The 25,394-nt window shown below is 67.8% G+C and overlaps 14 protein-coding genes across 14 annotated transcripts; 6 read left to right on the top strand and 8 right to left on the bottom strand.

Moving 5' to 3' along the window:
* Nucleotides 1–1,431: 1,431 nt before the first annotated feature.
* Nucleotides 1,432–2,496, top strand: CNX1G (molybdenum cofactor synthesis protein; the record flags this gene model as incomplete). Its single annotated transcript, XM_003060760.1, has 1 exon — nt 1,432–2,496. The coding sequence occupies one exon, from the start codon at nt 1,432–1,434 to the stop codon at nt 2,494–2,496; it is 1,065 nt and encodes a 354-aa protein (XP_003060806.1).
* A 162-nt stretch (nt 2,497–2,658) lies between these two features.
* On the bottom strand, nt 2,659–3,803 carry MICPUCDRAFT_69288 (uncharacterized protein; the record flags this gene model as incomplete). Its single annotated transcript, XM_003060454.1, has 2 exons — nt 2,659–3,033; nt 3,066–3,803. 2 exons carry the CDS (start codon nt 3,801–3,803, stop codon nt 2,659–2,661), a joined length of 1,113 nt encoding a protein of 370 aa, XP_003060500.1.
* Nucleotides 3,804–4,206: 403 nt separating this feature from the next.
* On the top strand, nt 4,207–5,307 carry MICPUCDRAFT_60390 (glycosyltransferase family 77 protein; the record flags this gene model as incomplete). Its single annotated transcript, XM_003060759.1, has 1 exon — nt 4,207–5,307. One exon carries the CDS (start codon nt 4,207–4,209, stop codon nt 5,305–5,307), a length of 1,101 nt encoding a protein of 366 aa, XP_003060805.1.
* Nucleotides 5,308–5,619: 312 nt separating this feature from the next.
* MICPUCDRAFT_60389 (uncharacterized protein) lies at nt 5,620–7,078 on the top strand (the record flags this gene model as incomplete). The annotated part of the gene is made up of 3 exons (XM_003060758.1): nt 5,620–5,718; nt 5,906–6,095; nt 6,165–7,078. The coding sequence occupies 3 exons, from the start codon at nt 5,620–5,622 to the stop codon at nt 7,076–7,078; spliced, it is 1,203 nt and encodes a 400-aa protein (XP_003060804.1).
* Nucleotides 7,079–7,295: 217 nt separating this feature from the next.
* Nucleotides 7,296–7,661, bottom strand: MICPUCDRAFT_60388 (uncharacterized protein; the record flags this gene model as incomplete). Its single annotated transcript, XM_003060453.1, has 1 exon — nt 7,296–7,661. One exon carries the CDS (start codon nt 7,659–7,661, stop codon nt 7,296–7,298), a length of 366 nt encoding a protein of 121 aa, XP_003060499.1.
* A 390-nt stretch (nt 7,662–8,051) lies between these two features.
* Nucleotides 8,052–8,564, bottom strand: MICPUCDRAFT_60387 (uncharacterized protein; the record flags this gene model as incomplete). Its single annotated transcript, XM_003060452.1, has 1 exon — nt 8,052–8,564. One exon carries the CDS (start codon nt 8,562–8,564, stop codon nt 8,052–8,054), a length of 513 nt encoding a protein of 170 aa, XP_003060498.1.
* Nucleotides 8,565–8,876: 312 nt separating this feature from the next.
* MICPUCDRAFT_19377 (uncharacterized protein) lies at nt 8,877–9,562 on the bottom strand (the record flags this gene model as incomplete). The annotated part of the gene is made up of 2 exons (XM_003060451.1): nt 8,877–9,369; nt 9,465–9,562. 2 exons carry the CDS (start codon nt 9,560–9,562, stop codon nt 8,877–8,879), a joined length of 591 nt encoding a protein of 196 aa, XP_003060497.1.
* A 336-nt stretch (nt 9,563–9,898) lies between these two features.
* MICPUCDRAFT_60385 (uncharacterized protein) lies at nt 9,899–12,178 on the bottom strand (the record flags this gene model as incomplete). Its single annotated transcript, XM_003060450.1, has 2 exons — nt 9,899–10,978; nt 11,181–12,178. The coding sequence occupies 2 exons, from the start codon at nt 12,176–12,178 to the stop codon at nt 9,991–9,993; spliced, it is 1,986 nt and encodes a 661-aa protein (XP_003060496.1). The 3' UTR covers nt 9,899–9,990.
* Nucleotides 12,179–12,604: 426 nt separating this feature from the next.
* MICPUCDRAFT_60384 (uncharacterized protein) lies at nt 12,605–13,051 on the top strand (the record flags this gene model as incomplete). Its single annotated transcript, XM_003060757.1, has 1 exon — nt 12,605–13,051. One exon carries the CDS (start codon nt 12,605–12,607, stop codon nt 13,049–13,051), a length of 447 nt encoding a protein of 148 aa, XP_003060803.1.
* A 190-nt stretch (nt 13,052–13,241) lies between these two features.
* Nucleotides 13,242–14,310, top strand: MICPUCDRAFT_69285 (knox-like protein; the record flags this gene model as incomplete). The annotated part of the gene is made up of 1 exon (XM_003060756.1): nt 13,242–14,310. The coding sequence occupies one exon, from the start codon at nt 13,242–13,244 to the stop codon at nt 14,256–14,258; it is 1,017 nt and encodes a 338-aa protein (XP_003060802.1). The 3' UTR covers nt 14,259–14,310.
* Nucleotides 14,272–15,093, bottom strand: MICPUCDRAFT_60382 (Ca2+:Cation antiporter family; the record flags this gene model as incomplete). The annotated part of the gene is made up of 1 exon (XM_003060449.1): nt 14,272–15,093. One exon carries the CDS (start codon nt 15,091–15,093, stop codon nt 14,371–14,373), a length of 723 nt encoding a protein of 240 aa, XP_003060495.1. The 3' UTR covers nt 14,272–14,370.
* A 384-nt stretch (nt 15,094–15,477) lies between these two features.
* MICPUCDRAFT_60381 (Ca2+:Cation antiporter family) lies at nt 15,478–17,108 on the bottom strand (the record flags this gene model as incomplete). Its single annotated transcript, XM_003060448.1, has 2 exons — nt 15,478–16,344; nt 16,485–17,108. 2 exons carry the CDS (start codon nt 17,106–17,108, stop codon nt 15,478–15,480), a joined length of 1,491 nt encoding a protein of 496 aa, XP_003060494.1.
* Nucleotides 17,109–17,983: 875 nt separating this feature from the next.
* MICPUCDRAFT_41094 (uncharacterized protein) lies at nt 17,984–18,457 on the top strand (the record flags this gene model as incomplete). The annotated part of the gene is made up of 1 exon (XM_003060755.1): nt 17,984–18,457. One exon carries the CDS (start codon nt 17,984–17,986, stop codon nt 18,455–18,457), a length of 474 nt encoding a protein of 157 aa, XP_003060801.1.
* Nucleotides 18,458–19,086: 629 nt separating this feature from the next.
* On the bottom strand, nt 19,087–19,497 carry MICPUCDRAFT_41093 (uncharacterized protein; the record flags this gene model as incomplete). Its single annotated transcript, XM_003060447.1, has 1 exon — nt 19,087–19,497. The coding sequence occupies one exon, from the start codon at nt 19,495–19,497 to the stop codon at nt 19,087–19,089; it is 411 nt and encodes a 136-aa protein (XP_003060493.1).
* Between the last annotated feature and the right edge of the window lie 5,897 nt (nt 19,498–25,394).

The following is a 25,394-nucleotide window of genomic DNA, read 5'->3' as shown; positions in this document are numbered from 1 at the left end:
GGCGTCCCTCTCGACGCCGCGCGCTTTCGCGGCTTTCTCGAGCGACGGATTATCCAACGGCCACGCGAGCGCGAGCGCGCCGCCGTCCGCGCGTCGCACCATCGCGTCGAACACCCTGCTGTCCTCAAACACGGCCGCGGCGTCGCGAGAAGGTCCCGCGGCGCTGTCCATGACGCACAGAAGGCAGTCGATGACGTTCGAGCGAAGGCTTCGCGCGACGCTCGTTCGCGCGTGCGCCCCCGGCGCCCACCCGCCGCCGCCGCCGCCGCCGCCGCCGCGGGGTAGGCCGGGCGTGTCCACGATCTCGAAGTCGTCCGGCAGCGGCAGCTCGACAATCACGTCGCCTTGGATGCACCCCCAGTGGCTCCAAGGCCCGTGCGCGACGCGATGGAGGTACGCGCGCGTCGCGTCGCACGCGGCGGCGAGCGCGAGCTCGGGCCCGGCGGCGGACGCTTTTTCTTTTTTTCCCGCGGCGGCGGCGGCGGCGCCGTCGTAGGCGCGCACGGTCCACGTCCTCGTCGCGCCGAGGAGGTCGCGGAACCGCGACGGGAGGTACGCCTTGCTCCTGTCTTTTAACGCCGCCGCGACGTTCGCGTCGTCGCAGCCGAGGATCGCCGCGAGCTCGGCGGCGTCCCTCGCGCGGAGACCCGCCGCGGCGGCCGGACGGGGCGACGCGGAGCTCGAACACTCGCCGTCGCCGTCGTCCGGACCCCCCGCCCCGACGTCCACGTCCACGTCCGGGATACGCGCGATGCGCATCGCCTCCCGGCCGCGCGTGACGACGCGAGCGATGTCTTGCTCTTCGCGATACGCGATCGTCACGCGCGCGAGGAAGGCGGCGTCGCGCGGCGCGGGCTTCACGACGACGGACGCGACCGTCTTCGCGACGGGCAGGAGCTCCCCCGAGGGCTGCGCGAGGACGTTCGCCTGCGCGCGCGGGCCGTCCGGGTGGACGTAGACGTCGCCGCCCTCCTGCGCGGCGCGCGCGGTCGCGGTGAGGAACGTCGCGCGGTCCTCGCGCCCGCGCAAGGTCTCCTCCGCGCGAAGCCGCGGAGGGGGCGCCGCGCGCGCCGCGTTCGAAGAAGACGGGGCAGGAAGCTCGAGGAGCGACGCGACGAGCGCGTTCACGAGCGTGGTCTTCCCGGCCCCGCGCGCGCCGACGACGACGACCTGCCCGCGCGGCGTTCGCCCGCTCGGCGCGTCCGGCGCGTCCGCGTCGCGTCGGCGTTTCGCGTGCGCCATGACGCGCGCGGGCTCTCGCGCGTCGCGCAGTGCACTCAGTGTGTACAGCTGGCAAGCGCAAGTCAGCTCTCGCTGCGCGCTCATCAGCAAAAGTTCCAACGGAGGAAGTTTTCCTCGCGGCGCATTCTCGCGCCCGCGCGCCCTCCACCACCCACGCACGCCGCGCATCGCGCGCCGCCAACCGTACCCATGGTCGACGCGCAAACGACGGAGAAGATCGAGGCGTACGCGTTCCGCGCGCTCGTCGCGCACATGCGCGAGCGCGCGGACGTGAGCAACATCGACCAGATGAATCTCGCCGGGTTCTGCAGGAACTGCCTCGCGAAGTGGTACCTCGTCGGCGCGAGGAAGAACGGCGACGCCGCGATGCGATACGACGACGCGCTCGAGCGCGTCTACGGCGAGCCGTACGGCGACTGGAAGAAGAAGCATCAGACGAAAGCGACGGACGCGCAGATGGAGTCGTTCGAGAAGAACAAGCATCTGCACGCGAAACACGACGAGGCGGCGCTGAGGGATCCTCCTCCGCCCGCCGCCGCCGCCGCCGCCGCGCCGTCCGAGAAGATTCCGACGACGACGACGACGACGACGCCGTCGACCTCGAACGCGCCGACGGCGAGTCCTCCTCCTCCTCCTCCTCTCGCGGCGAGAGGCGGCGCGTCGAGCGTGTGCTGCGAACCCGCGGACGCGCTCGCGGCGGCGGCGGCTGCGACCGCGTCGACGTCGACGGCGACGGGGGGCGTCCCGACGTCCGTTCGATTAGGCGTCGTCACCGTCAGCGACCGCGCGTTCGACGGCGAGTACGAGGACGTGACGGGCCCCGCGCTCGTGTGTCAGATGACCGCCGCCGCCGCGGAGCCAAAAGACCCGGGAGGGCACGGGTTCACGTTGTTCTCGCACCAGCGCGTCGTCGTCCCCGACGACGCGAGGAAAATCGCGGCGGCTATCAAAACTCTCGCCGCGAGCGGATGCAACCTGGTGCTGACGACGGGCGGGACCGGGTTGTCTTCGCGCGACGTGACGCCCGAGGCGACGACGAGCGTGCTGCACAAGCTGGCGCCCGGCATTCCCGAGGCGATGCACCGCGCGGCGGTGGACAGAGGCGTGCCGCACGCGATGCTGTCGCGGTCCGCGGCGGGCGTTCGCGACCGGTGTTTGGTGATTAATCTTCCGGGGCGGCCGCACGCGGCGAGGGACGATTTAGACGTCGTGATGCCCGTGCTCGCGCACGCGATCTCGCAAGTGAGCGCGTGAGCGAGCGCGAAGGCGGGCGGGCCCGAGCTACTAGAAGAGAACCCGAGCGAGCGGGTCTTGAAAATAGTCCACTTAAAACGAAAACGAGATGTTGATACCCTCGGCTCTCGTTCATCGGTCCTCGCTCGTCACCGACTCCACGGTCGGACGAACGAGTCGAGCTTATCTAACACCCCGCCCAGATAACTCCTCGGCGACTCCGGCGGCTCGCCCTCGCGACCGACGTCCATCCCGTCGCCGTCGCCGTCGCCGCTCGCGGCGGCGGCGGCGTCTCGCCACCCTCCCGCCGGGCTCGAGCTCGGTCGCGCGTTGGACGCGTCCGCGGCGTCCTCGGGCGCGCACGGACCGCTCTCCCCCGCCTCCCTCCTCCGCGCGTCCGCGGCTTCCTTCGCCCGCAACACCGTCTCCGTCATCCCGGGCTTGTAGTTCCCTTTCACCATCCACCGCACCGAGTTCGCGAGCGTCTTGAAGTGCACTTTCCGTCTCAGCCAAAAGTGGTCCACGATCCACGCCATGGTGGACGTCCTCTGCCGCTCCCCCTCGCGCTGAATCGCGATGTTCATGCGCGCGCACTGCGACTCGAGGTCAAACTTTTCCCTTCGAAGCTGCGTCACCTGGTGCTTCAGGCGGTCCAGCTCCGTCTGGCGTTCTTTCGCCTTGGCGCGGAACCGCGCGCTCGCGAGGCGATTTTGTATCCGCCGCTTGTACTTGGGATCTTTCGGGTCCAGCCCGTGCGCGAGGTCGCCGTAGTCCTCCGACCCGCCGCCGTGCCCCCCGCCGTGGCCCCCGCTCGACCCGCCGCCGCCGTGCGAGGGCGATCCTTCGCTCGTCGCGCCGCTGGTGTACCCGCCGCCATTTCCGCCGCTCGTGCCGCCGGTGTGATACGACGGCGCGTTCCCGCCCCCGTTCCCTCCGCCGGCGCCGTGCGAGAACCCTCCAGCGGCAGCGTCCGCGTCCACGTCGAAATCGAGCATGCCGTCTAGCTGCATGAGGTCTTTCTCGTCGAAGAACCGCCCCGCGTCCGCGGGGATGGACGGCATCCGGTCCAGCGCGCTCTGCCCGCGCATCACGCCGCCGCCTCCTCCTCCTCCTCCTCCTTCGCCGCCGCCGCCCTCGGGGATCCCCGCGAGCAGGTCGTCGAACGCGGTGTTCATGTTATCGTCCGAGGTTCGTCGGCCGGTCACCGGGTCGAGGCCCGGGAGGGGCTCCCTGCTCGGGCTCTGCACGATCGACGCGACGTGCCCGGCGAAGTCGTCTCCAGGGAGGTCCCCCGGGAGGTGCGCGTTCAGCGAGCTCTGCCGCTCCATGGCGCTCTTCTCGCGGCGGGGGTCGCGCCGCCGGCGTCGACTCGAGGGAGGACGCGCGAGGGCTCTTTTTTCGCGGGATGAAGCGAGCGCGAAAGGTCCAACCAACACCCGCGCGGGCCGCGCGGTCGCCTCGTTCGGACGCGCGGGGTGTTCGCCCCGCGCGCGCGACGCGCGGACGCGGATCCCGCGAGACGGGAGTCTCTCGAGCGACGGTCGCGGGCGTCGAGCGGTCGAACCCGCGCGAGGACGTGCCGGCTCGCGCCGAGGAGGAGTGCGCGGCCGCGCCGGCGACGACGCGAGAATTGACCGCGAGAGCGAGCACCGGGATCGGGTCGTGTCCGAACACGAACAGAAGATATCACACGATATCGACGCTCCGCGCCAGTCGCGCCGCGCGCGCGAGATGCGCGAGCCGCCGCCTCGCCGCCGTCTCCGCGCGGCGTCGGCGAACGCCCTCCTCGCGCTGCTCCTCGCGTCGATCGCGTGGTGCTCGTACGTGGCGTACGACGACGACGGCGCGATCGACGACGGCGCGTGGCACGGCTCGGAGTCGCACGCGTCGTGGCACTCGGGCCCGCCCGAGACGACGACGACGACGACGACGACGACGACGACGACGACGACGCCGACGGGGTGGTACCGCGAGGTCGCGGGCCCGCTCGCCGCTGCGGACGACGCGGGGACGCGCTCGGGCGACGCGGCGAAGGAGGAGGGGGATGGGGGGGAGGAGGAGACCGACGGCGTCGCCGACGACGCGCGCGGGGACGACCGGGGGGGCGCGTCGGAAGAAGACGCGCCATCGCGAGCGGTCGATCCGTTCGAATCGCTCGACCCGCGCGAGCTCGTGCACGCGACGTTCGTGTCCGACGGATTCCACGAGTTCATGCTGAACTGGCACGCGCACGTGAAACGCCTCGGGATACGAAACGTCGTCGTCGCGGCGTTAGACGAGGCGACGTACGCGACGTGCGCGCGGCACGCGATCGCGTGTTACTCGCATCGTTCGCTGCGATACACGCACGGCGTCGTCGCCACCGGGGGGTCGCCGTTGCACGACGCGAACGCGTCGGTAACGCTCAACGCGACGGCGTTTCAACAGATAGGCGCCCTAAAAACGCAGTTCTTATTGACGTTACTGAAACGAGGGCTGCGCGTCCTCGTCTCGGACGTGGACGTCGTGTGGTTGCGAGACCCGGCGGAGTCGTACTTCGACGCGACGGACGGCGCGGCGACGGCGGCGGCGGCGGATATCGCCGTCAGCACCGACTGCCTCTCCGCGATCGACGAGGCGAAAACCCGCGGCTGCTGGCACATGCAGTTCAACACGGGAATCATGTACGTCAACCCGACGGAGACCGCGATGGCGTTTGTAACGGCGTGGGGTGAGGCGTTACGCGCGACGACGCACGCGTTCGAGCACGACCAGGACGTCTTCAACCGGCTACTTAGGACCGAGGTGCGTTCTCCTCACACTGGTCCCCATACGACCGCGTTCGCGTGGTGAACGCCGTTCCTTAAGGACTTTTCTTCCCGTCGTTTCTCTCCGCCCACCCCTCGCTTTCAATCCCGACGCACACACCTCGACGCCTTTCAACTCCGTTTCTGACGCCTTTCAACTCCACCCTGACGTTCGCTCGTACGGACCCTCGACCCCGAGGCGGACGGCTCGACGACGACGCTTCGCCCGGGGACGGGGAGGCGCGCGGACGCTGCGCTGGGCGGCGGCAGCGGCGGCGGAAATACTAGAGAAGGGGGTGTTACGGGGGGTGTTGGCGCTGGCGCGGGGAACGACGCGGCGACCATCGCGGCCGGTCCGATGACGGCGACCGCGGCGAGAGGCGTCGTCGTCGGCGCGCTGCCGCTGTCTCGATTTTGCGGCGGGCACTTCTTCTTCGTGCGGGGCGGGGACGCGAAGGTGCGTTCTATACACTGGTTCCCATACGACCGCGTTGGCGTGGTGAACGCCGATCCTTAAGGACTTTTCCCGGCGTCTCTCTCCGCCCACACCTCCCTTTCAATCCCCGCCCTCGGCGCCTTTCAACTCCGCTTCTGACGCCTTTCAACTCCACCCCGACGTTCGCTCGTACGGAACGGCCGCGAAGCGGACGTGCCTCGCGGTGCACACGACGTATCAGTTCAGTCAGGCGCGAGGGAAGCGGCAGCGGCTGCGCGAGCACGGGCTCTGGACGCTCGACGACGACGCGTACTACGAGGGGAGGGACGTCCCGGGGTGCGAAGGGTTCGTGATGGCGTCGCCGGAGGACGCGCCGCCGCGCGCGTTGCTCGCGTCGGGTCCGTCCTCTCATCACTCGCGCCGGTCCCCATACGACCGCGTTCGCGTCGTGCGTGCCGTTCCTTGAGGACTTTACTTTTGGGTCCCGCGCGCGCGCGTTTCGTTTTGCTCTCTCCGCCCATCACCCCTCGCTTTCAATCCCGACACGCCTCGACGCCTTCGACTCCGCCTGACGCCTTTCGATTCCATCACCCCGAAATCGATCACAATAAATACACCGTCAGCGGGCGTGGAGAATCACCTCGCCGCCGCCGCGTGGTACCGGCTCGCGATGCGCAACCTCATCGCGATCGGTGTCGCTTTACGTCGGACGCCGATCATGCCGGAGTTGACGTGCGCGTGCGACCGGTACTGGGGGAACGTCCTCCCGGGGTGTTACATCCAAGGCTCGGACGCGAGGCCGCCGTTTCCGCGGTGCCCGCTCGATCACGTGATGAACCTGCCGAATATGGAAGCCGCGGGGGTGACGCATCGCGAGTATTCGTTCCTGAATAACTCCAGGGTGTCGGACACGATGCGCGATCCGTCCAATCACGCGTTCGTCGAGCTGAATCTCGACGCGGACGCGAGGAATGGGAGCGTGCCGCGCGTCGCGGGAGTGACGACACGCGGCGCTCATCACGCGATGAGAAGGATCTCGCTCGACGCGTATCCCACCGACGTCGAGTGGGTCGCCGCGGCCGGGGACGCGAAAGAGCCCGTCCTCGTGGTCTCCTCCGCGATCGCGTCGTTCTGTACGTTCAAAAAACGCACGGACGCGATCAGTTTCGACGCGCGGATGGCGAAAGCGCTTCGCGCGGAGTCGCACTTTTGCCGCCCCGGCGACGGAGGCCCGGGCTCGCGGTCGTGCGAGATTGGATTCGAGATTCCCGCGGGCGTCGCCGACGACGCCGACTGCGACGCGTTGCGGCGCGCGTGGGACGAGCCCAGCGGGTCGTTCCGCGGGCGGTACGCGCGGATGAGCGCGCACAAAGATAGTTAGTAGTCGACGATCAGTCGGTTGTTATTGGTGTTCTCCGATGTCGTAGTATTAGTCAGTCATCGAAATTGCTAGCAGGCGTCGAAGTAATAAGTTGTTTCGTCCGCGAGCGCGCGCGCGTGAGCTGGCAACGCCATCGCCAGCCTGTTGTCGGCAATTGCCATGCCTCCGCTCCGCCCCGCCGCCCGCGCCCGCGCGCGCGATCTAAGTGTATCTAAGCTCAATCGTACAGCCCCTCCTCGTCCCAAACCTCCTGCAAGAACTCCACCATCTCCGGCAGCGGCACCGGCGCGGAGAACGGCCGCGACGACGTCAGGAGGTCGTCGTACGTCGCGTCCGCGCTCAGCACCGGCCGTCGATCGCGGTCGCGTCGCCGCGCCTCCGTCATCAACCCCCCGGCTCGCCCCGCGGCCGTCCACGCCTCTCGCTGCTTCTCCCACGCCGCGAGCCGCTTGTTATCGAACGGCGGCGCGCGGTTCGGCGGCGCGCCGGGCGCGGGCTTGGACGACACCCCACCGCGCGATGGCTCGCGCGCGGGCGCGGTCGTCGTCGTCGTCGTCGTCGTCGTCGCGCCGTCGCCCGTCATCTCCTCCTTCGAGCGTCGAACTTTCGGCCGGAAAAAATCGAACATGCCACGAGCGCGCTCGCTCGCGCGCGGTGCGCGTGCCGCGCGCTGCTCGCCTCCGCGAGCGCGTGCGTTCGCGTCAACGCCCTCCGCGAGTGCGAGCGAGCGGGTCCGCGCGAGGCAGAGCGCTGCCGACGACGCGGGCGGGAATGATGAAGATATTTTCGTCGTCGGTCGAAAAGAAACCAGACACGTTCTTCAGCGAACAGAACTCGTCTCATCAGCATCACGCGTCGTGTCCGCATCTTTTGGCGCCGCCGCCGCCGCCGCCGCCCGCGCGCGGCCGCACCTCCCCCGGTCATCCACCCCACGAACACCCTCGCGCGTCCATCGCATCGCTCCTCCTCCTCCTCACTCCTCCTCCTCTTCGTCGGGCACGAGCACGACCACCTTCCCGGTCGTGCCGCCGCTTTGAAACGTCCGCAGCGCCGTCGGGAGCTCGTCGAAACGAAACCTGCGGCCGATCGTCGGCGGTTTCAACTTCAACGCCTCCAACCCCGCGAGCAACTCCCCGAGCTCCACGATCTTATCGAACATCCATATCAGGTTAAACCCCATCACGGACTTGTTCACCCCGGGGAGATTCATCGGGTCCACGAACGGCCGTCTGACGTACTTCCACGCGAGCTTGACCCAACCGCTTAAACCCAAGTCGCCCGCCGGGGTCAGATCCGCGGCGCCGTAGACGACGTACCGACCCGTCTTCGCGAGGTTGTCCCACCCGCCCTTGAAGAAATCGCCCATGACCGCGTCCATCACGACGTCGCACTCGTCGCTCACGCCGCCGCTCGCGACGAGCGCGGCAGCCTTGACTTGCTCGCCGAAACGTCTCCGGTCGCGGACGACGATGGCGTCCTCGCGCATCGTCGGATGCCGGGCTGCGACGACGATCGATCGATTTCGGGGCGGAGTTTGAATGTCGGGGTGGAGTTGAAAGGCGTCAGGTGGAGTTGAAAGGCATCGAGGGCGGGGATTGAAAGCGAGGGGTGGGCGGAGAGATGCGCCGGGAAAAGTCCTTAAGGATCGGCGTTCACCACGCGAACGAGGTCGTATGGGGACCAGTGTATGAAGGCGCGTCGGTCGGAGTCGAAAGGCGGGCGTCGCGGTCGAGCGAGCGTTGAAACCGTGGGTTCGGCGGAGAGAAGTAACGTCACGCGGACGGAAAACGTGAAGCCCTTAAGGAACGGCGTGCACCGCGCGAACGCGGTCGTATGGGGACCAGTCATCAGACGCGCCTAAGATGATCTCCTTCTTGCTCGCGGACCCAACCGTCGCCACCGCGCGCGCGCCGACGGCTTCGCAGATGCCGAGACCGAACAGCCCGCACCCGCCCGCGGCGCTGTGGACTAACACCGTGTGCCCTTTCCGCACGTTACCCAACGCGCGCAGGGCGTAGTACGCGGTCAAGCCTTGGACTAAGAACGCCGCGCCCTGCTCGTGCGTCCAGCCCGCGGGGAGCTTCCGCGTCTGATGCGTCGGCGCGTTGACCTTCGTGGCGTAAGCGCCGAACCGCGTGACGCACATCACGGAGTCGCCGACTTTCAAGTCCGGGACGACCGTCCCTTCCGGGAGATCCGCGCGCGGCGGCCCGAGCGCGGTGACGACGCCGCAGCACTCCAGGCCGGGGACGAACGGCGTCGGCGGCGTCGCCTGGTACAGACCGAGCACGCTGACAAAAAATGTTCATCGGTCAGTTGAAAGGGGACACGATCAAATGTTGAAACCGAGGTGCGGGTGAAAAACGTCTGTAGCTCTCGAACGCACCTGAAGACGTCCGCGAAGTTGAGGCCGATGGCTTTGACGTGGACGCGCGCTTCCCCCGGGCCCGGCGGCGCGATGGCGTCGTCCTCGACGAGGGTCATGCCGCTGAGCGCGCCGGTCTTGTTCACCCGCCACGACTTCACCGTCTCGGAGGAGGAGGAGGAGGAGGAGGGGGTAGAGGGCGGCATCGCCGGCGTCGCGGACGCTTCCGAAGCGCGAACGACGACGACGCCGAGGTTTCGCGCGGGAGAGATGAAGCGAGACGACGACGACGACGACGACGACGCGCGCGCGCGGCGCGCGCGATCGACGGAAAAAGACGGCGGACGCGGGGGCGAGCGCGCGGACGACGGCGCGAGTCGCATCTGGCGGTCCCCGCCTCGCGCTCGGTGCACTACCGGCTCTCGGACGAGCCGAAACGATCTCGCGCCCAGTCTGACTGACTGGAACCAGACAGAATCGATTGGTCTAGTCTACGTAAGTCGCCTATCTTCTAAATACCAATACCAATGCGCCACGCCGCTCCCCGTCAGCGGTACTCCGGAGGTAGCATCCGCTCTATGTTCTCCCTCCACGTCCGATACCCCGGATCCTCTTCGCGCGAAGCGAAGGAAGAGGAGCCGCGGTTAGCGCGGTGCGGCGATATTCCCTCGTACTTCTTCGGGGTCAGCCGCTCGGTGGCGTGCGGGACGCCGAGCTTAAGCAGAGTAAACCTCGTAGACTTACTCGGGCGTTTTTCCGAGAAGAGCTTCAGTTCTCGCGCGGCGTCGCCGATCTCCGCGACCTCGAGCGCGTCGAACCACTTTCCTTCCTTCTCCGCGCGGACGACGTCCAACGCTCTCGACGTCGCGGCGCGAATCGCAGACTTTTTCGTTTTCCCTCTCGCTCGCGCGAGCGACCTGCCGTGTATCCGCACGTCGGCGACGAACTGGGACTGCGCGTCGTCGTCGTCGTCGTCGTCGTCGTCGCCGCCGCCGCCGCCGTCGCCGCCGTCGATGCCGCCGTTCACTTCGGTCGCGGCGTGGACGCTCAAATCCGCGCCCCACAAGAAGCAGATCCTGTTCAAGGTCTCCCACTCGGTTGTTTTTTTGACGACGGCATCCGCCGGGTCGTCGTCGTCGAGCGCGTTCATTTTCGCCACGTACCTCGCGATGTAGAAACTGCCGATCCGGCGCAGGACGTTCCGCGCGCGATACATCGTCAGCGCCGCGCACGGGTTGAACCCCGGGGCGAGGAGCTTCGCGTCGCTCGCGATGAGGTCGCCGACGCTCGTCGCGTCCGCGAAAAACGCGCAAAAGTCCTCGACGGAGACGCCCAACGGCGCGCCCCACCTCTCGTGCAGCCCGCGGAGCACCACCTCCGATTGGATCGCGTCCTGGGCCGCGTACGCGATCTGCGCGTCGCTCAGCGGCGCGCGCGACCAGTCCGACATCTGCGTCGTCTTGCTCTTTAACGGCGCGGCGTTCGCGGATCCGGCGTTGGACGGCGTCGGCGGGGGAAACCTCGCCGAGAGATTCCTGAGGGTCGACGGTCCGTCGTTCAAAGCGACGTCGGGGTGGAGTCGAAAGGCGTCAGAAGCGGAGTTGAAAGGCGTCGAGGTGCGTCGGGATGGATTAAAACCGAGGGGCGCGCGGAGAGTGACGAACGCCGGGAGAGAAAGTCCTCAAGGAATGAAGTTCACGACGCGAACGCGGCCGTACGGGGACCAGCGCGAGGAACAGAACGCGCCTCAGCCCCGGCGGCTCGCCGAAGAACGACGCGACGACGTTCACGTCGACGAACGACGCGCGACGCACGCCGTCGCTTCCGAGGTCGTAGTCCCTCGCGAGGTCGTCCAGATCGCGTCCGACGCCCGCGCCGACGAAGTACAACAACCTATCGGACGGCGCCAAGTGGCCGTCGGACGAGGCGGAGGCGGAGGAGGCGGACAACGCGTCTCGGAGCGACGCGGGAAGGACCGCGTCGCCGTCCTTCGTCGCCGCGAGGACGTGCGCGAGAAGACACGAACCACCGGCGGGGACGCGTTTTCCCGGCATTTCCCCGCCGCCGTTTTCCCCGTCCCCGTCCCCGTCCCCGTCCCCGCGCGCGTAGAGCTGCACGAGCGACGTCGGGTTCACGCGCCCGCTCGTGAAGTTCGGCCTCGCCTCGACGTCGAAACCGACGATCGCGAACGACGACCGGCCGCCCCCGCTTCCGCTCACGCCGCTCGCCGCGCGCTCGCGCTCGGCCGCCGCGAGCCTGAGCCTGGCCACGAGGTCAGCCTTGCGTCCGCTCGACGGCAGCTTCGCCGCTTTCAGCCGCTCGCGCAGTCGCGCGACCGTCGATGATGCGTCAAAATCATCGTCGTCGTCGTCGTCGTCGTTCGTCGAGCGCGGGGCGCGCGGCTGCCTCTTCTTCGCACCGCCACGCGTCGGGAACATCTCCGCGATCGCGGCGTCAATGTCCTCCTTCGTGTACGCGGTCGTGACGCGCACGCCGTCGATCGTCGTCGTCGTCTTCGACGGCGCCGCCGCCGACGACGACGACGTCCTCGCGGCGAATCCGCGCGACGACGAAGAGTGCGAATTCCTCGGCGCCTCCGTCTCCGCCCGTCCCCACGCCGCCTCCGCGAGCGCGACCTCGTCGTCGCGCGGAAGCGCGCGCCATCGCGCCGTCTCCGCCGCCGCGGCGACCCTGCGCGCCCCGCGCCTCCGCGCGGCGACCGCGAGACGCCGCATGACCCGTCCGACGCTCGCGCGCGCGCCGGGAGTGCCTCGCGTCGGCGCTTCCCGCGTCTCAGAGACCTCGCCTGATGAGACGTCGAATCCGGGACTGAAGCGCGCCGCGCCGGCGGTTCCTGTCGCAGGCGGTTCGGTTCTCTTTTAGGTGTCGGTTCGCGCGCCGCGTCCCGCGCCGCGGCACTCCCCGACGCGCTGCTCCCCACGCGCGACACGACACGCGCGCATCGCGTCTCGCGCCCGCGCGCCTCGACCCGAAGAACGACATGGTCGCCGCCGCGAACGACGCGCTCTTCATCGGTGCGCGGTCCTCCGCGCGCGATCGCTCCGTTCGCGCGTCGCGACGGTTTCGGGATCTCGTGATGACAAGACATCTCACCGCGCGCCTCGCCCGAGCGCGCGCGAGGATCGACGCGATGCGATGCGATGCGCGCTACTAGAGTGAAGAGAAACGCAAAACGCACGCTAACGAACCGTTATTCATTCGCCGTGAATGACCTCTTCTCTCTCGCTCTCGCAGGCGACCCAGCAGAGAGCAGCGACGACGTCGACGCGTGCGGAGGGTTCGCGTTCGCGCTCCCCGAGCTGCGCGAGCTCATCGAGGGCGGCATCGGTCCGCTCGACGAAGACGCGCTGCGTCACCTGGAAGCCTCGAACGACGGCATCGACGCGAGCTGGCCGTCGCCGTTCCTCGACGCGCTCGAAGACGTCGACGCGTTCGAGGCGAGCGTCACGGCGTGCGGCGGCGACGACGACGACGACGGGACGTCGTGGATCCCGCGATGGATGATCGATCGCGCGCGCTTCGACGACGGCAGGTGTGCACACTGGTCCCCATACGACCGCGTTGGCGATGTGAACGCCGATTCTTAAGGACTTTTCCCGGCGCATCTCTGCGCCCACCCCTCGCTTTCAATCCCCGACCTCGGCGCCTTTCAACTCCACCTGACGCCTTTGAACTCCACCCCACGAAAGCCCGGGAAGAGTCTCAGAAGACGGAGAAACTGAAACCCCGCCGATACCAGTCGCCGCCGCCGCGGAGGCCGCCGCCGTCCGCGACGCGATGCGCGTCCACACGATGTACCCCGCGCTTCTTCGCGCGTACTTCGCGTGCCGAAGCGCGGGCGCGGACCGCGCGACGGAGCTCGCGCTGCGGCGGCGGAGAGACGCGCTCCTCGAAGACGCGCGCGTCCGGCGAGAAGAAAACGCGCAGAACGCGTCCGGTTTCTTCGACGCGCACACGCACGGCCAGGGCGGCGAGGAGATGGACGACTTCATCGCGCGATGCACCGCGGAGTTGAGAGCGTATTCCGTGGAGTTGAACGCCATCGCGCGGGAGAGCGAGGACGCGTGCGCGGAGTTTGAACGACGCGTCGCTACGATCACCGCCTCCGCGGCGAAAATTAAAATCGACGACGAGAGAGCCCGCGAGAGAGGAGGAGGAGGAGGCACGCCGGCCGACGCCGCGAGGGGAGTCGACGACGACACGGTCTACGACGACGAGGACGAGTTCGGAGACGACGACGACGACGACGACGACGACGAGTCCACGGACGCGAGCGCGTGGGTGAGGAAGCAGAGGAAACGCGCCGCCGCCGCCGCCGCCGCCGCCGCCGCCGCCGCCGCGGGGGGGGGATCGAAAAAACCACCAGCCGCCCCCGACGCCGCCGCCGCCGCGGGTCCGTCTCTCACCGCAAAGCACGTGGACACGCGAGAGGACGACCTGCGCAAGTCTCTCAAGCGGAAGTACGCGACGTCGATATCGTCCCTTCGAGACGAGTTCCTCCGCAAGAGGAAGAAAGGCAAGCTCCCGACGGACGCCACGGAGGCGCTGAAAAAATGGTGGAGCGACAACGTCGTATGGCCGTATCCGTCCGAAGACGACAAGCGCGCGCTGTCAAAGTCTACCAACCTCAGCGCGACGCAGATCAACAACTGGTTCATCAACCAGCGGAAGCGACACTGGCACAAGCTGTTTAAGGGCGTGACGCAGCCCGCGAGCGAGGAGGAAGCCGCGGTCGCGCTGCGACGCGCGTTCGGGACGCTCGAAAAAGCCCTCGAAGTCGCGCGGGCGTCGTGAGGTACTCTGCTGTAAGTTATTCTCTTCTCTGTTCTACGACAATACGTGTGACTAATTAAATACCGACCGCGCACCTCGTGCCGTCTACTACCGCATTCCGGCGGAACCGACCCTAACGCAGCCACGGCGTCTTGAATATCATGTCCATGGACGTGAGCACGTACACCGCTTGCGTTCCGGCGTAGAAAAATAAAACCCCCAGCGCCGTCGCTCGCGTGATTCGACCTCTGTTGACCACGACCACGCTCAAGAACAAATAGACGAGCGCGATCAACAGCGACGCCACGAGCACGATGACGTCGTTGTGCAGCTTGAAGTGCCGCAGCGGACGCCCGCTCTTCGAGACGTTCGAGAACATCCCGAGGGACAGACCCACGAGAACGTTAAACATCGGCCCTCCGACGCACGCGGCGACGGCCATCCTCGGGTGCCCCTCCTTCGCCACGGTGACGTTGCTGACTAGATCGCCTATAGATATTCCCCACGCGAGGACGGTCGCGCCGAGGAGGCTCTCGGATAGACCGTTGATCGTCCCGACCGCGGCGAGGAGGGCGACGATCTCGCCGGCGACGACGTCCATCCAAGTGATGGACTGCGCGAAGGCGACGATCGTGAGCGCCGCCGTCATCGCTCGCACCGCCGCTCTCGGCGCGTCCGGGCCAATGAGCGTCGGCCAGGCGGCGTAGAGCGCGACGGCGCCCAACGCGCCGCACGCGGCGCCGTATATCGCCCCCGCGGGGTTGACGTCGTTCGGGAGGAAACGCTCCGCGGCGATGAAAAAAAGCGGCGCCGTGACGGGGAGCGCTGAGGGACATGCCATACAAAAAATGTTCATCGGTCAGTTGAAAAGAGAAGCGATCAAATGTTGAAACCGGGCGATGGGTGAAAAACGTTTGTAGAGAACGCACCGGAGACGAGGACGCGCGACTGCCGCGACGCGTCCGCGTTGAGCTCTGGCATCGTGCATCGCAGCGCGAACAACGTCGGCGCGTTAACGATCGCCGCGAGCGCGGAGAGCGTCTTGCGGAGCATCCGCGACGGGCTGAGCGTTGTTTGGGGGGGCGCGGCGACGCCGCCTCCGCCTCCGCCGGCGGCGTCTTCGCCGTTCCATACAAAGCGATGTCGGGGTGGAGTTGAAAGGCGTCAGGTGGAGTTGAAAGGCGTCGAGGACGGGCGTTGAAAGCGATGGGTGGGCGGAGATAGACGCCGGGAAGAGTCCTTAAGGATCGACGTTCACCATGCCAACGCGGTCGTATGGGAACCAGTGTAAGGAGAACGCGCCGTTCTCGTCGATCCCCGCGCCGCCGTTCGTCGACCCGGCGCCGCCGCCGCCCCACCGGACGTTCGGCGCGCCCCCGACCCCGGTCCCGTCCTCGATGAGCGCGGCGTACCCGTCCTCGAACGATTCGTCCGCGTCCAGCAGCCCGGCCGTCAGCCCCTCGCCGTCCGCCGCCGCCGCGAGATCGTCCTCCGCCGAAAACGCCGCCGCCGCGCCGGGGGCGACCCCCCACCCCAACCCGCGCAGCATCGCGCGCACGCGCGCGGGCGCGAGCAGCGCGATGAGGTACGCCGCGTACATCGACCCGAGAGCGATCGCGTGCGGGGCGTTGACGTCGCCGGCGAGGAATATTCCAAACGTCGTCGCGACGGCGGCGCCGTAAAATCCGACGTCCCTGGTGAAGGCGGCTTTGCCGACGTCGACGCCGTGGTTCAGGGACATGCATTCGGCGATGCGGTGAAACGCACCACGCCGGCGCGTTAGCGTCAGCGTTTCATCGGTTTCGTCGGTTTCGTCGTCGTCGTCGTCATCGTACGCATCGCTCGCGTCGTCGTCGTCGTCGCCGCCGCCGCCTAACAACCCCCGCCTGATCCCTTTCCCGCGCGTCGCCGCCGCGATCGTCGACGGAGACTTCGCCTCCGGCTTCTTCCCCGTCAACAAAACCACCGCGGGAAGGACGACCGCGCAGACGTAGAACCCCGCGCCGAACACCGCGCCGAGCGCCAACGACACGCCCTCCGCGTCCGCGCCCTTAAACGCAGCCACCTGCGTGAAGACGTCGGGCGCGCCGTTCCCGAACGACAGCACCTGCGCGATTCCATACGAGCGAACGTCGGGGTGGAATTCAAAGGCGTCAGATGGAGTTGAAAGGCGTCGAGGGCGGGGATTGAAAGCGAGGGGTGGGCGGAGAGATGCGCCGGGAAAAGTCCTTAAGGATCGGCGTTCACCACGCCGACGCGGTCGTATGGGGACCAGTGTACAGAACGCGCCGTCGCGCCCGCGACGTCCTCGGGCAGCCGCAGCGCCCTCGACACGTTCTCCAGCGACGGCACGAAGAACCGCTCGGCGACGATCGCCATGACGGAGATGAAGAACACCGCGAGCGATAGCTGCAACGCCGTGCTCAGCGTCGCGAGGCGACGCATGTGGCAGTAGTGGATCGTGAGGTAGGGCACGATGTTCTCGTCCTTGGAGCACGCGGGGTTGTGCCGGACGTAGTGGCACCGCTTCGCCTTCGCGACCGCCCTCGGCTTGCACGTCTCCACGCGCGCGCCCACGGGGCCGTCGGAGGGGTTCTTCGCGGGCGGCGCGAGAGGCGACGGCGGCGGCGCGGTGTGGTTCTTCTTCCACTCCGCCGCGCGCGCGTCGACGTCGTCGTCGAGCGCGTGATGCGCCGCGTCGTCGAAAGGAATAACAATTGCGTCGTCGATCGCCCCCCCGCGCTTCTGGAGCCAACGTCGCGCCGCGGACGTTCGGACGCCGCCGCTCGGCGCGGCGGCGACGCTCGTCCCCGGGCTTGCGAGGAGCGCGAGGAGCGCGAGGAGCGCGACGAGCGCCGACCGTCCGCGCATGGCGCTCTGTGTGGTCGCGGAGGGGCGCCGACGCGCTCGTTCCGTTCGCCAAAAAAAGTTTCGTCGATCCTCGTCAGGTGCGTTGAAGCTAGACAAACGTTTTTCACCCACCCCACAGTTTGAACATTTGATCGCGTACCCTTTCAACTGACCGATGAACGTGTTTCAATGGAATCGCCCAGTGAGAGAGCGCGAGCGTTCGACTCTCGCGCTCTCATCAGTCACATCGCTCGCGCGCCACCTCCGTCCGTCCTCCCGCGGCGATGAGCGAGATCGAACCCGCGGCGCCGCCGCCGCCGCGCCCCGGGATCCGCCAACGCCTCGGCACGCTCGCGGGAACGCTCAGGTCGAAGGCGTCGCTGCCGCCGTTCACGCGCGTCGTCGCGGCCGCGCTGATCGCCGTCTTCCTCCTCGTCTCAGGCGCGTTCTATACACTGGTTCCCATACGACCCCGTCGCCGTGGTGAACGCCGATCCTTAAGGACTTTTGCCGTCGTCTCTCTCCGCCCAGGGTCCCTCGCTTTCAATCCCCGTCCTCGACGCCTTTCAACTCCGCTTCTGACGCCTTTGAACTCCACCCCGACGTTCGCTTGTACGGAATGGCCCTCAGCGGACCCGCTCTGGGTCGATCGCCTCGCGCTCGTGCCGTCGAAGACGCTCCCCGGCGCGCCCTGGAACCCGTTCACCGCGTCGTGGACGGAGACGAGCGCGCCGGCGTTCGCGACATTCACGCTCCTCGCGGTCGCGCTCGGGCGCGTCGTGGAGCCTCACCTCGGCGCGCGCGAGCACGCCAAGCTGCATCTGGTCGTCACGCTCGTCGTCGGCGTCCTCGCGTCCTTCGCCGCGCTCGTGCGATCGACGCGCGACGTCGGCGCGATGCACCGCCGCCTGTGCGGGCATCAAGGCCTCGTCGCCGCGTCACTCGTCGCGGTCAAGCAGAAGATGCCGGACGCGCCCGTCGCGGTGAAGGGGCTGCGTCGGCTGACGTGCAATCAGCTTCCGTTTTTGTTTTTGCTCGCGACGCTGGCGGGGGGCGCGGTCGTCGGCGACGTCCTCGGTCGATTCGGGTTCTCGCTCTTCGGGTGGTACGCCGCGTGGCTGTACTTGCGGTTTTATCAGCCGTCCAGAGACGGCGGCGGCGGCGGCGCGAGGGGCGACGGCAGCGACGCGTTCGCGTTCGCGACGTTCTTCCCGGCGCCGGCGCGGCAATTCGTCCAGCCGCTCGCGGTGAGACAAACCGCGACTGCTCCCCGTACGCGCGCTCCATACGTTCGCGCGTCGATCGTCCGTCCTGTCTTCGCTTCAGGACTTCTCTTCTTTCGCGCGCGCGCTGTGAACCTCACGTTCTGACACGTGGGAACGATATCCACCGATACCATGCACGCGTGACTGACGCGCGTCTTCCCACGACCGTTCGAATCGAATCGCAGGACGTCGCCGCGAGCGTATTCAGGCGCGTTCTATACACTGGTCCCATACGACCGCGTTGGCGTGGTGAACGCCGATCCTTAAGGACTTTGCCCGGCGCTTCTCTCCGCCCACCCCTCGCTTTCAATCCCCGTCCTCGACGCCTTTCAACTCCAACTGACGCCTTTGAACTCCACCCCGACATCGCTTTGTATGGAACGGCCCTCAGCCGCGGGAGCGGCGGGTCCCGAACGGAGGGCGACGCTCGCGGCGCGCCGCCGATCGCGACGCGCAGGAACGGCGGGCGCGCGGGCGTCACGACGAACGACGCGGAGGAGGCGCAGAGGCGGCGGGAGCGCGGGGCGAAGGCGTTGGCGGAGCGTCTGGAGGCGAAGAGAAAGGCGGCGGCGGCGGCGGCGGCGGCGGCGGCGGGGGGCGGCGGCGGGGACGACGCCGTGTGAGCGCGACGTGTCCGCGTCTGTCGTCTACGCTAGTCTAACTCCTATTACAAACGAAACGAAACGCTCCCGTTTTGTCCGTTATGATACAGTATGGTCCTCCCAGCCGTCGCGTTACGGAAAGTATTTCCGTCCCAGCGCCCTGACGCGGTCGTCGAACGCGGCGCACTCGATGGGCGAGTCCGCGTCGTGGAACGGATTCAACGCCGCCTTGACGTAGAGCTCGTGCGCTTCCGCGAAGAACGCGCGCACGCTCTCCTCGTTCCGCGCGTCGTGCAAGAGCACGAACCGCGTCCCCCCCGCGGTGACGTGCGCGTACACGAGCAGATCGTTGAACCGGTCCACGAGCTTGAGGTTCGTCTGCGGCGTCTCCCATCGCCGCTCGTCGACGACGTCGAGCGCGGCGTGCGCGACGAACTCCTGGAGGTGCGCCGCGTCCTCCCGCTTCGGGGTCTGACCCAGGTTCGCCTCGTACAGCGGGACGTCCGCGTTGGAGACGATCGTGAACGTCGCGAGGCCGACCATCGCGACGTGCGACCTACCGCGCGACCGCGCGACGACGCGACGGGGGCGCGCGCGGCGACGACTGATCGTCGGGAGCGACGATCTGATCTGATTATTTTCGCGAGACGAAGCGTGAGAGTCGCGAACGCCTCGGTTTAAAACGTCGCGCCCGAGGCGCCGGGCCGACGCGCGATGACGGCGATGACGGCGACGCCGTCCGCCGCGGCGACGCCCTCCGCGGCGACGCCCTGGGTTAACGCCGGCGACGTCGTGAAGGAGAACCTAGAGAAGATCCTCGCGGTCGCGAGTTCGGGGAAGCGCCACGCGGACCTCGCGTCGTCCGTGCGAGATCTCGTCGCCTCCATCGCCGACGGCGACGCGTTCGTCGTGCAGACGCCGACGCCGACGCCGCCGACGACGCCCTCCAAGGCGTCGGCGGCGTCGCCATCGCCGGCGCACCCCGGCGCGTCCACCGCGGCGGCGACCCTGGGCGGCGGTCCGAGCGTCGGGAGCCTCGGAGACGCGCAGACCGCGCGCCTGTGCGTCCCGCTGCGGTTGGCGTTCGAGAGCCGCGCGCCGAAGATGGTCGTCGAAGCGATCGCCGCGATACAGAAGCTGATCGCGTTCGGGCTGCTGAGAGGCGACGCGGACGAGCTCCCGGGGGGGGAGGAGACCGTTTCGGCGGCGGGAGCGGCGGGAGCGGCGGCGGGAGCGGCGACGGCCGCCGTCGACGAGAAGGCGGACGCGAAGGAGAAGGAGGAGAAGTCGTCGTCGGTCGCCGCCGCGGCCGCGACGACGACGACGACCGCGGAGGACGCGCCGCCGGCGGAGACGCCGACGCCGCCGCCACCGCCGCCAGACGCCGCGCCGCCTATTCCGCCGCCGTCCTCGAGGCTCCTCGCCGGCGAGATCGTCGACCTCGTCTGCCGCGCCAGCGAGATCATCGACGAATCCGTCGAGCTCCACGTCCTGAAGTGCCTCCTCACCGCGGTGTCGTCGAAGACGTTCCGCGTCCACGGCCGCGCGCTGCTGCGCGTCGTGCGGACGTGCTACAACGTCTTCCTCGGGAGCAAGTCCGAGGTGAATCAGAGCACGGCGAAAGCGTCGTTGACGCAGATGCTCACGGTTGTTTTTCATCGCCTGGAGGCTGGCTCGAGCGAGGCGTCGGCGCCGGCGATCGTCGTCGCGGACCTTCTGCGGCCGTCCGAGAAATCAAAGCCGAGCGACGGCGACGGCGTCCAGGAGATGGTGAACTTCGTGCAGTCGTTCGTGGGGAAGGTCATCGCGGACATGAACACGGTGACGTTGACGACGTTCGGGGGGCCGGACGCGGCGGCGACGGCGGCGGCGGCGGCGGAGCGCGAGATGACCGAGGGAGGGGAGTTCGACGACGACGCGGACGCGGCGGAGGACGGAGACGGAACGTCCGCGGGGACGCCGTTAAAGCGTTCCTTATCGAACGCGTCGTCGTCGTCGTCGCGAAGAGGAGGAGGAGGAGGCCTCGGCCTCGGCCTCGGCCTCGCGGCGCGGACGGATGAGAGTTTTGCGCTCGAGTCAGACGCGTTTCTCGTGTTTCGCGCGCTGTGCAAGCTGGCGAAAAAGTCGGGCGACCTCGCGAACGTCTCCGTCGTCCGCGGGAAGACGCTGTCGCTGGAGCTCCTCAAGATACTCCTCGAGAACGCCGGGCCGAGGTTCTACGCCTCCGAGCGGTGCGTCGAGGCGACGAAGGAGTACCTCCTCGACGCGGTCGCGACCAACGCGGCGCCCTCCGTGCCGACGGCGTATCAGCTCTCGCTCTCGATTTTCCTCACGTTGCTTCGACGCTTCCGCGTCTCGCTCAAGTCCGAGATTGGCTTCTTCTTCCCGATGCTGATGCTCAAGCCGCTGGAGGTCGTCCACGGGTCCCCGCTCGCGCCGTACCCGCAGCGCGCCGTCTTGCTGTCGTGCCTAAACAAACTCTGCGGCGACGCGCGGCTGCTCGTGGACCTCTTCGTCAACTTCGACTGCGACCTCGGTGCGTTCTACCGTATGCACACGTGATTCACCCATCGCCCGGTTTCAACGTTGATCGCGTCCCCTTTCAACTGACCCATGAACTATTCTTCGTACGGAACGCCCCTCAGACGCGTCGAACCTCTTCGAACGGCTCGTCAACGCGCTCGTGCGCGTCGCGCAGGGGCTCCCCGGCGTGAACGAGCTCACCGGGAACGAGGCCGCGAGAGAGGCGGTGTTGAAAGCGGAGGCGTTGGAGTGCCTGAGCGGGATGCTCGGCGCGCTCGGCGAGTGGATCGACGTGCAGCTGGGCACGGGGGAGAGGAGAGACGCGGCGGCCAAGGCCAAGGCGATGGCGTCGGCGGCGTCGGCGTCCGCGAGCGGCGGCGCCCTGGACGAGATGCACCGGGGTGGGGGTGGGGATGATGATAACGCCACGACGTCGACGGTTACTCCGGAGGATATCGAGCAGCTGAAAGCGAGCAAGATGGAGTACCAGCAGGCGGTGGCGCTCTTCAACAAAAAACCGAAAAAAGGCGTCGCGATGATGCAATCGCTGGGACGCCTCGGCGAGACCCCCGAAGAGATCGCCGCGTTCTTGAGGGACTCGCAAGGGCTGGACAAGACCATCATAGGCGACTACCTCGGCGAGCGTGAAGAGCCGATGCTGAGCGTGATGCACGCGTACGTGGACGCCATGGATTTCACGGCGCAGACGCTGGACGAGGCGATTCGGAAATTTTTGGAGGGGTTCCGCCTCCCCGGGGAGTCGCAAAAGATCGACCGTCTGATGGAGAAGTTCGCGGAGCGGTACTGCAAGCAGAACCCTGGGGCGTACAAGAACGCGGACACCGCGTACGTGCTGTCGTTCAGCGTGATCATGTTAAACACGGACGCGCACAACCCGCAAGTCAAGAATAAGATGACGCTCGAGGGTTTCCTGCGGAATAACCGCGGGATCGACGACGGCGCGGACGTCCCCGCGGAGCACCTCACGGAGCTGTACAAGCGCATTGTGACGAACGAGATACGAATGAAGGACGACGACCCGGCCGCGATCGCGGCCAAGGCGGAGGCGAACGAGAAGGGCAGCGGCAGCACGATGACGAGGGCGATGAAGGACATGAGCAACCGCCTCGGCATGGACGTCTTGATGTCCCTGGTGAGCGGCAAAAAAGTCGTCGACATCGTCGACACCGCGCAAATCATGGAAGAGGTCCGGAACCGCGCGCGGAGAGAGAACGGCGGGTTCCAGAGCGCGTCCAACCCGGCGTGCGTGCGGCCGATGCTCGAGGTGGCGTGGCCCGCGATGCTCGCGGTGTTCTCCATGTCCTTCGAAGCCACGGAGGCGCCCTCCGTCGTTCAAACCTCCCTCCTCGGGTTCCAGCGCGCGATCCACCTCACCGCGGCGATGGGAATGGAGTCCACCAGAGACGCGTTCATAACCCCGCTCGCGAAGCTCACGTCGTTGCACTCGCCGTCGAACATGCGGACGAAAAACGTCGCCGCCGTGCGCGCGTTGGTGGAGGTGGGCGTTCAGGACGGCGACGCGCTGGGCGACGCGTGGAGGCACGTGTTGCAGGTGGTGTCGAGGTACGACCACCTGTACTCACTCGCGATGGGGTACGACGACGCGAGCTTGTTCGGGGAGGAGAAGGCTGCTGACGCGGGATCGAACGGGGACGGCAGCGGCGGCGGCGCGGAGGGCGGGGGCGGGAAAAAACGACTCTTCCGCCGCGTCGGCGGCGGGAGCAACAAAGCCGCGAAGGACGCGGCCGCGGCGAAGGCGAAAGAGGCGCGGCAGTCCCCCGCGAAGCCGTCGCCGCCGCCGCCTCCCGCCGCGATGTCCATGCCCGCGCTGCCGACGATGGCGTCCATGTTCGGCGCCTCCGCCGCCGCCGCGGACGAGTCCCCGTTCGCGCATTTGAAACCCAAGTCGAAGCCCTCCGGGGCGCCCGCCGCGGTGACGCCGGTCAAGACCTCGACGACCGAGGGTCCCGGACCCACGACCGCCGCGACCGGCGCGAACGCGCCCGGGACGCCCGGGTCCCTCCCCACGACCCCGGCGGCGGGTACGGACGACGAGACGGACCCGCGTCTGTTCCTTCACGAGCTGGACATCGACCCGCCGCCGGCGCACGTCTTGAGGGAACTCCACCCGGACGAGCTCGCGCGCGTGTTTCAGTGCACGGACCAGCTCGACGGCGAGGCCATCGTCGCGTTCGCGCGGTCGCTCTGCGAGGTGTCGTTGGAAGAGACCGCGGCGAGGCATCCGCGGGTGTTTTCGCTGACGAAGCTCGTGGAAATTTCGCACTTGAACATGACGCGCGTCCGGATGACGTGGAGCAAGATGTGGCCGTCGCTCGCGGACTTTTTCACCAAGTCCGGATGCCACCACAACCTCCAGGTGGCGATGTACGTCGTCGACTCCCTGCGACAGCTCGCGATGAAGTTTCTCGACCGCGGCGAGCTCTCGAACTACTCGTTCCAGAACGATTTCCTTCGGCCGTTCGTCGTCGTCATGCGGCAGTCGCCCAACGCGCGCGTCCGCGAGCTCGTCATTCGCTGCATGTCGCAGATGGTGCTCGGGAGGGTCGGGAACATCAAGAGCGGGTGGAAGTCCGTGTTCATGTGTTTCACGACCGCGGCGAACGACGAGGAGAGCGGCATCGTCACCCTCGCGTTCGAGACGATCGAGCTGATCATCAGAGAACACTTTCAGCACATCACGGAGACGGACGCGACGACGTTTACGGATTGCGTTAACTGCCTCATCGCCTTCACGAACGGAGACTGCGCGCCTGAGGTGGCGTTAAACGCGATCGCGTTTTTGCGGTTCTGCGCGCTGAAACTCGCGGACGGGTCGTTGGGCGAGCTCGACAAGCCACCCACGGAACCGGAGAACGAGGAGGAGGAGGAGGAGGATGGGTCGAAGCCGCCGACCGGCGGCGGCGGCGAAGGGAAGAAGAAGCAGAAGACGCCGCCGAAGAGCCCCGAGCGTAAACCGACGCCGCGCGCGAAGGGCGCGACGTGCTTCACCGACGACGAAGTCCACGTCTTCTTCTGGTTCCCTCTGCTCGCGGGCCTGAGCGAGCTGACGTTCGACCCGAGGGAAGACATTCGCGCGACGTCGTTGAAAGTGTTATTCGACGTGCTCGCGTTCCACGGCGATCACTTTTCGGCGACGTTTTGGGCGAGGGTGTACGACAGCATCCTCCTTCCGATCTTCGACAGCGTCCGCGCGGAGCTCGGGGACGACGAGGCGAGCGCCATCGCCGAGCCCGGGACAACAGACGGATCAGGATCGTCGGACGCTTTGACGCCTCGACGCGCCGCGCGCGGCGTCGCCTCCGTCGACGCGTGGCTGTACCAAACCTGCCAGCACTGTCTCGAGCTCGTCGTCGACCTCACGGTGAAGTTTTACGTCCCCGTCACGTCCACCCCGGACGTCTTCCCGCGGCTGCTCGCGCTTCTCGTGTCGCTGTCCACGAGAGCGCACGAGCCACTCGCGGCGTGCGGCGTCGGCGCGCTGTCTCGGCTGTTGCTCTCCGCGGGGGGGGTCTTCGACGACGCGGCGTGGGGACTGGCGGTGGACGCGTTGCGGTCCGTCGCGGACGCGACGCGACCGGACGTCGCGGCGCTCGCGGCGCGATGCTCGGTCGAGGAGGACGAGGAAGACGAAACGTCAACCGACGCCACCGAAAGAGAAGGTCCTCCCGGTTTCTCCTTTGACGAGGACGCGCTCGCGAGGGAGGCGGGCGCGCGGCTCGGCGCGCACCCCGTCGCGTGGGGGCGCGCGATGGCAGACGCGCGCGCGTTCGCGTCGACGCAACGTCTCGCGATGCAAGCCGTCGCGGAGCTCTACTTCCAGCACGGCGCGCGCCTGAGCGAGGACGCGCTCATCGCGCTGATCGACGTCATGGAAG

Source organism: Micromonas pusilla, assembly GCF_000151265.4.
Source record: "Micromonas pusilla CCMP1545 genomic scaffold MICPUCscaffold_8, whole genome shotgun sequence".
In the NCBI taxonomy this organism is placed as follows: Eukaryota; Viridiplantae; Chlorophyta; class Mamiellophyceae; order Mamiellales; family Mamiellaceae; genus Micromonas; species Micromonas pusilla.
Note: the sequence above shows the minus strand (reverse complement) of the source record. Positions and strands in the feature narration are given on the sequence as shown.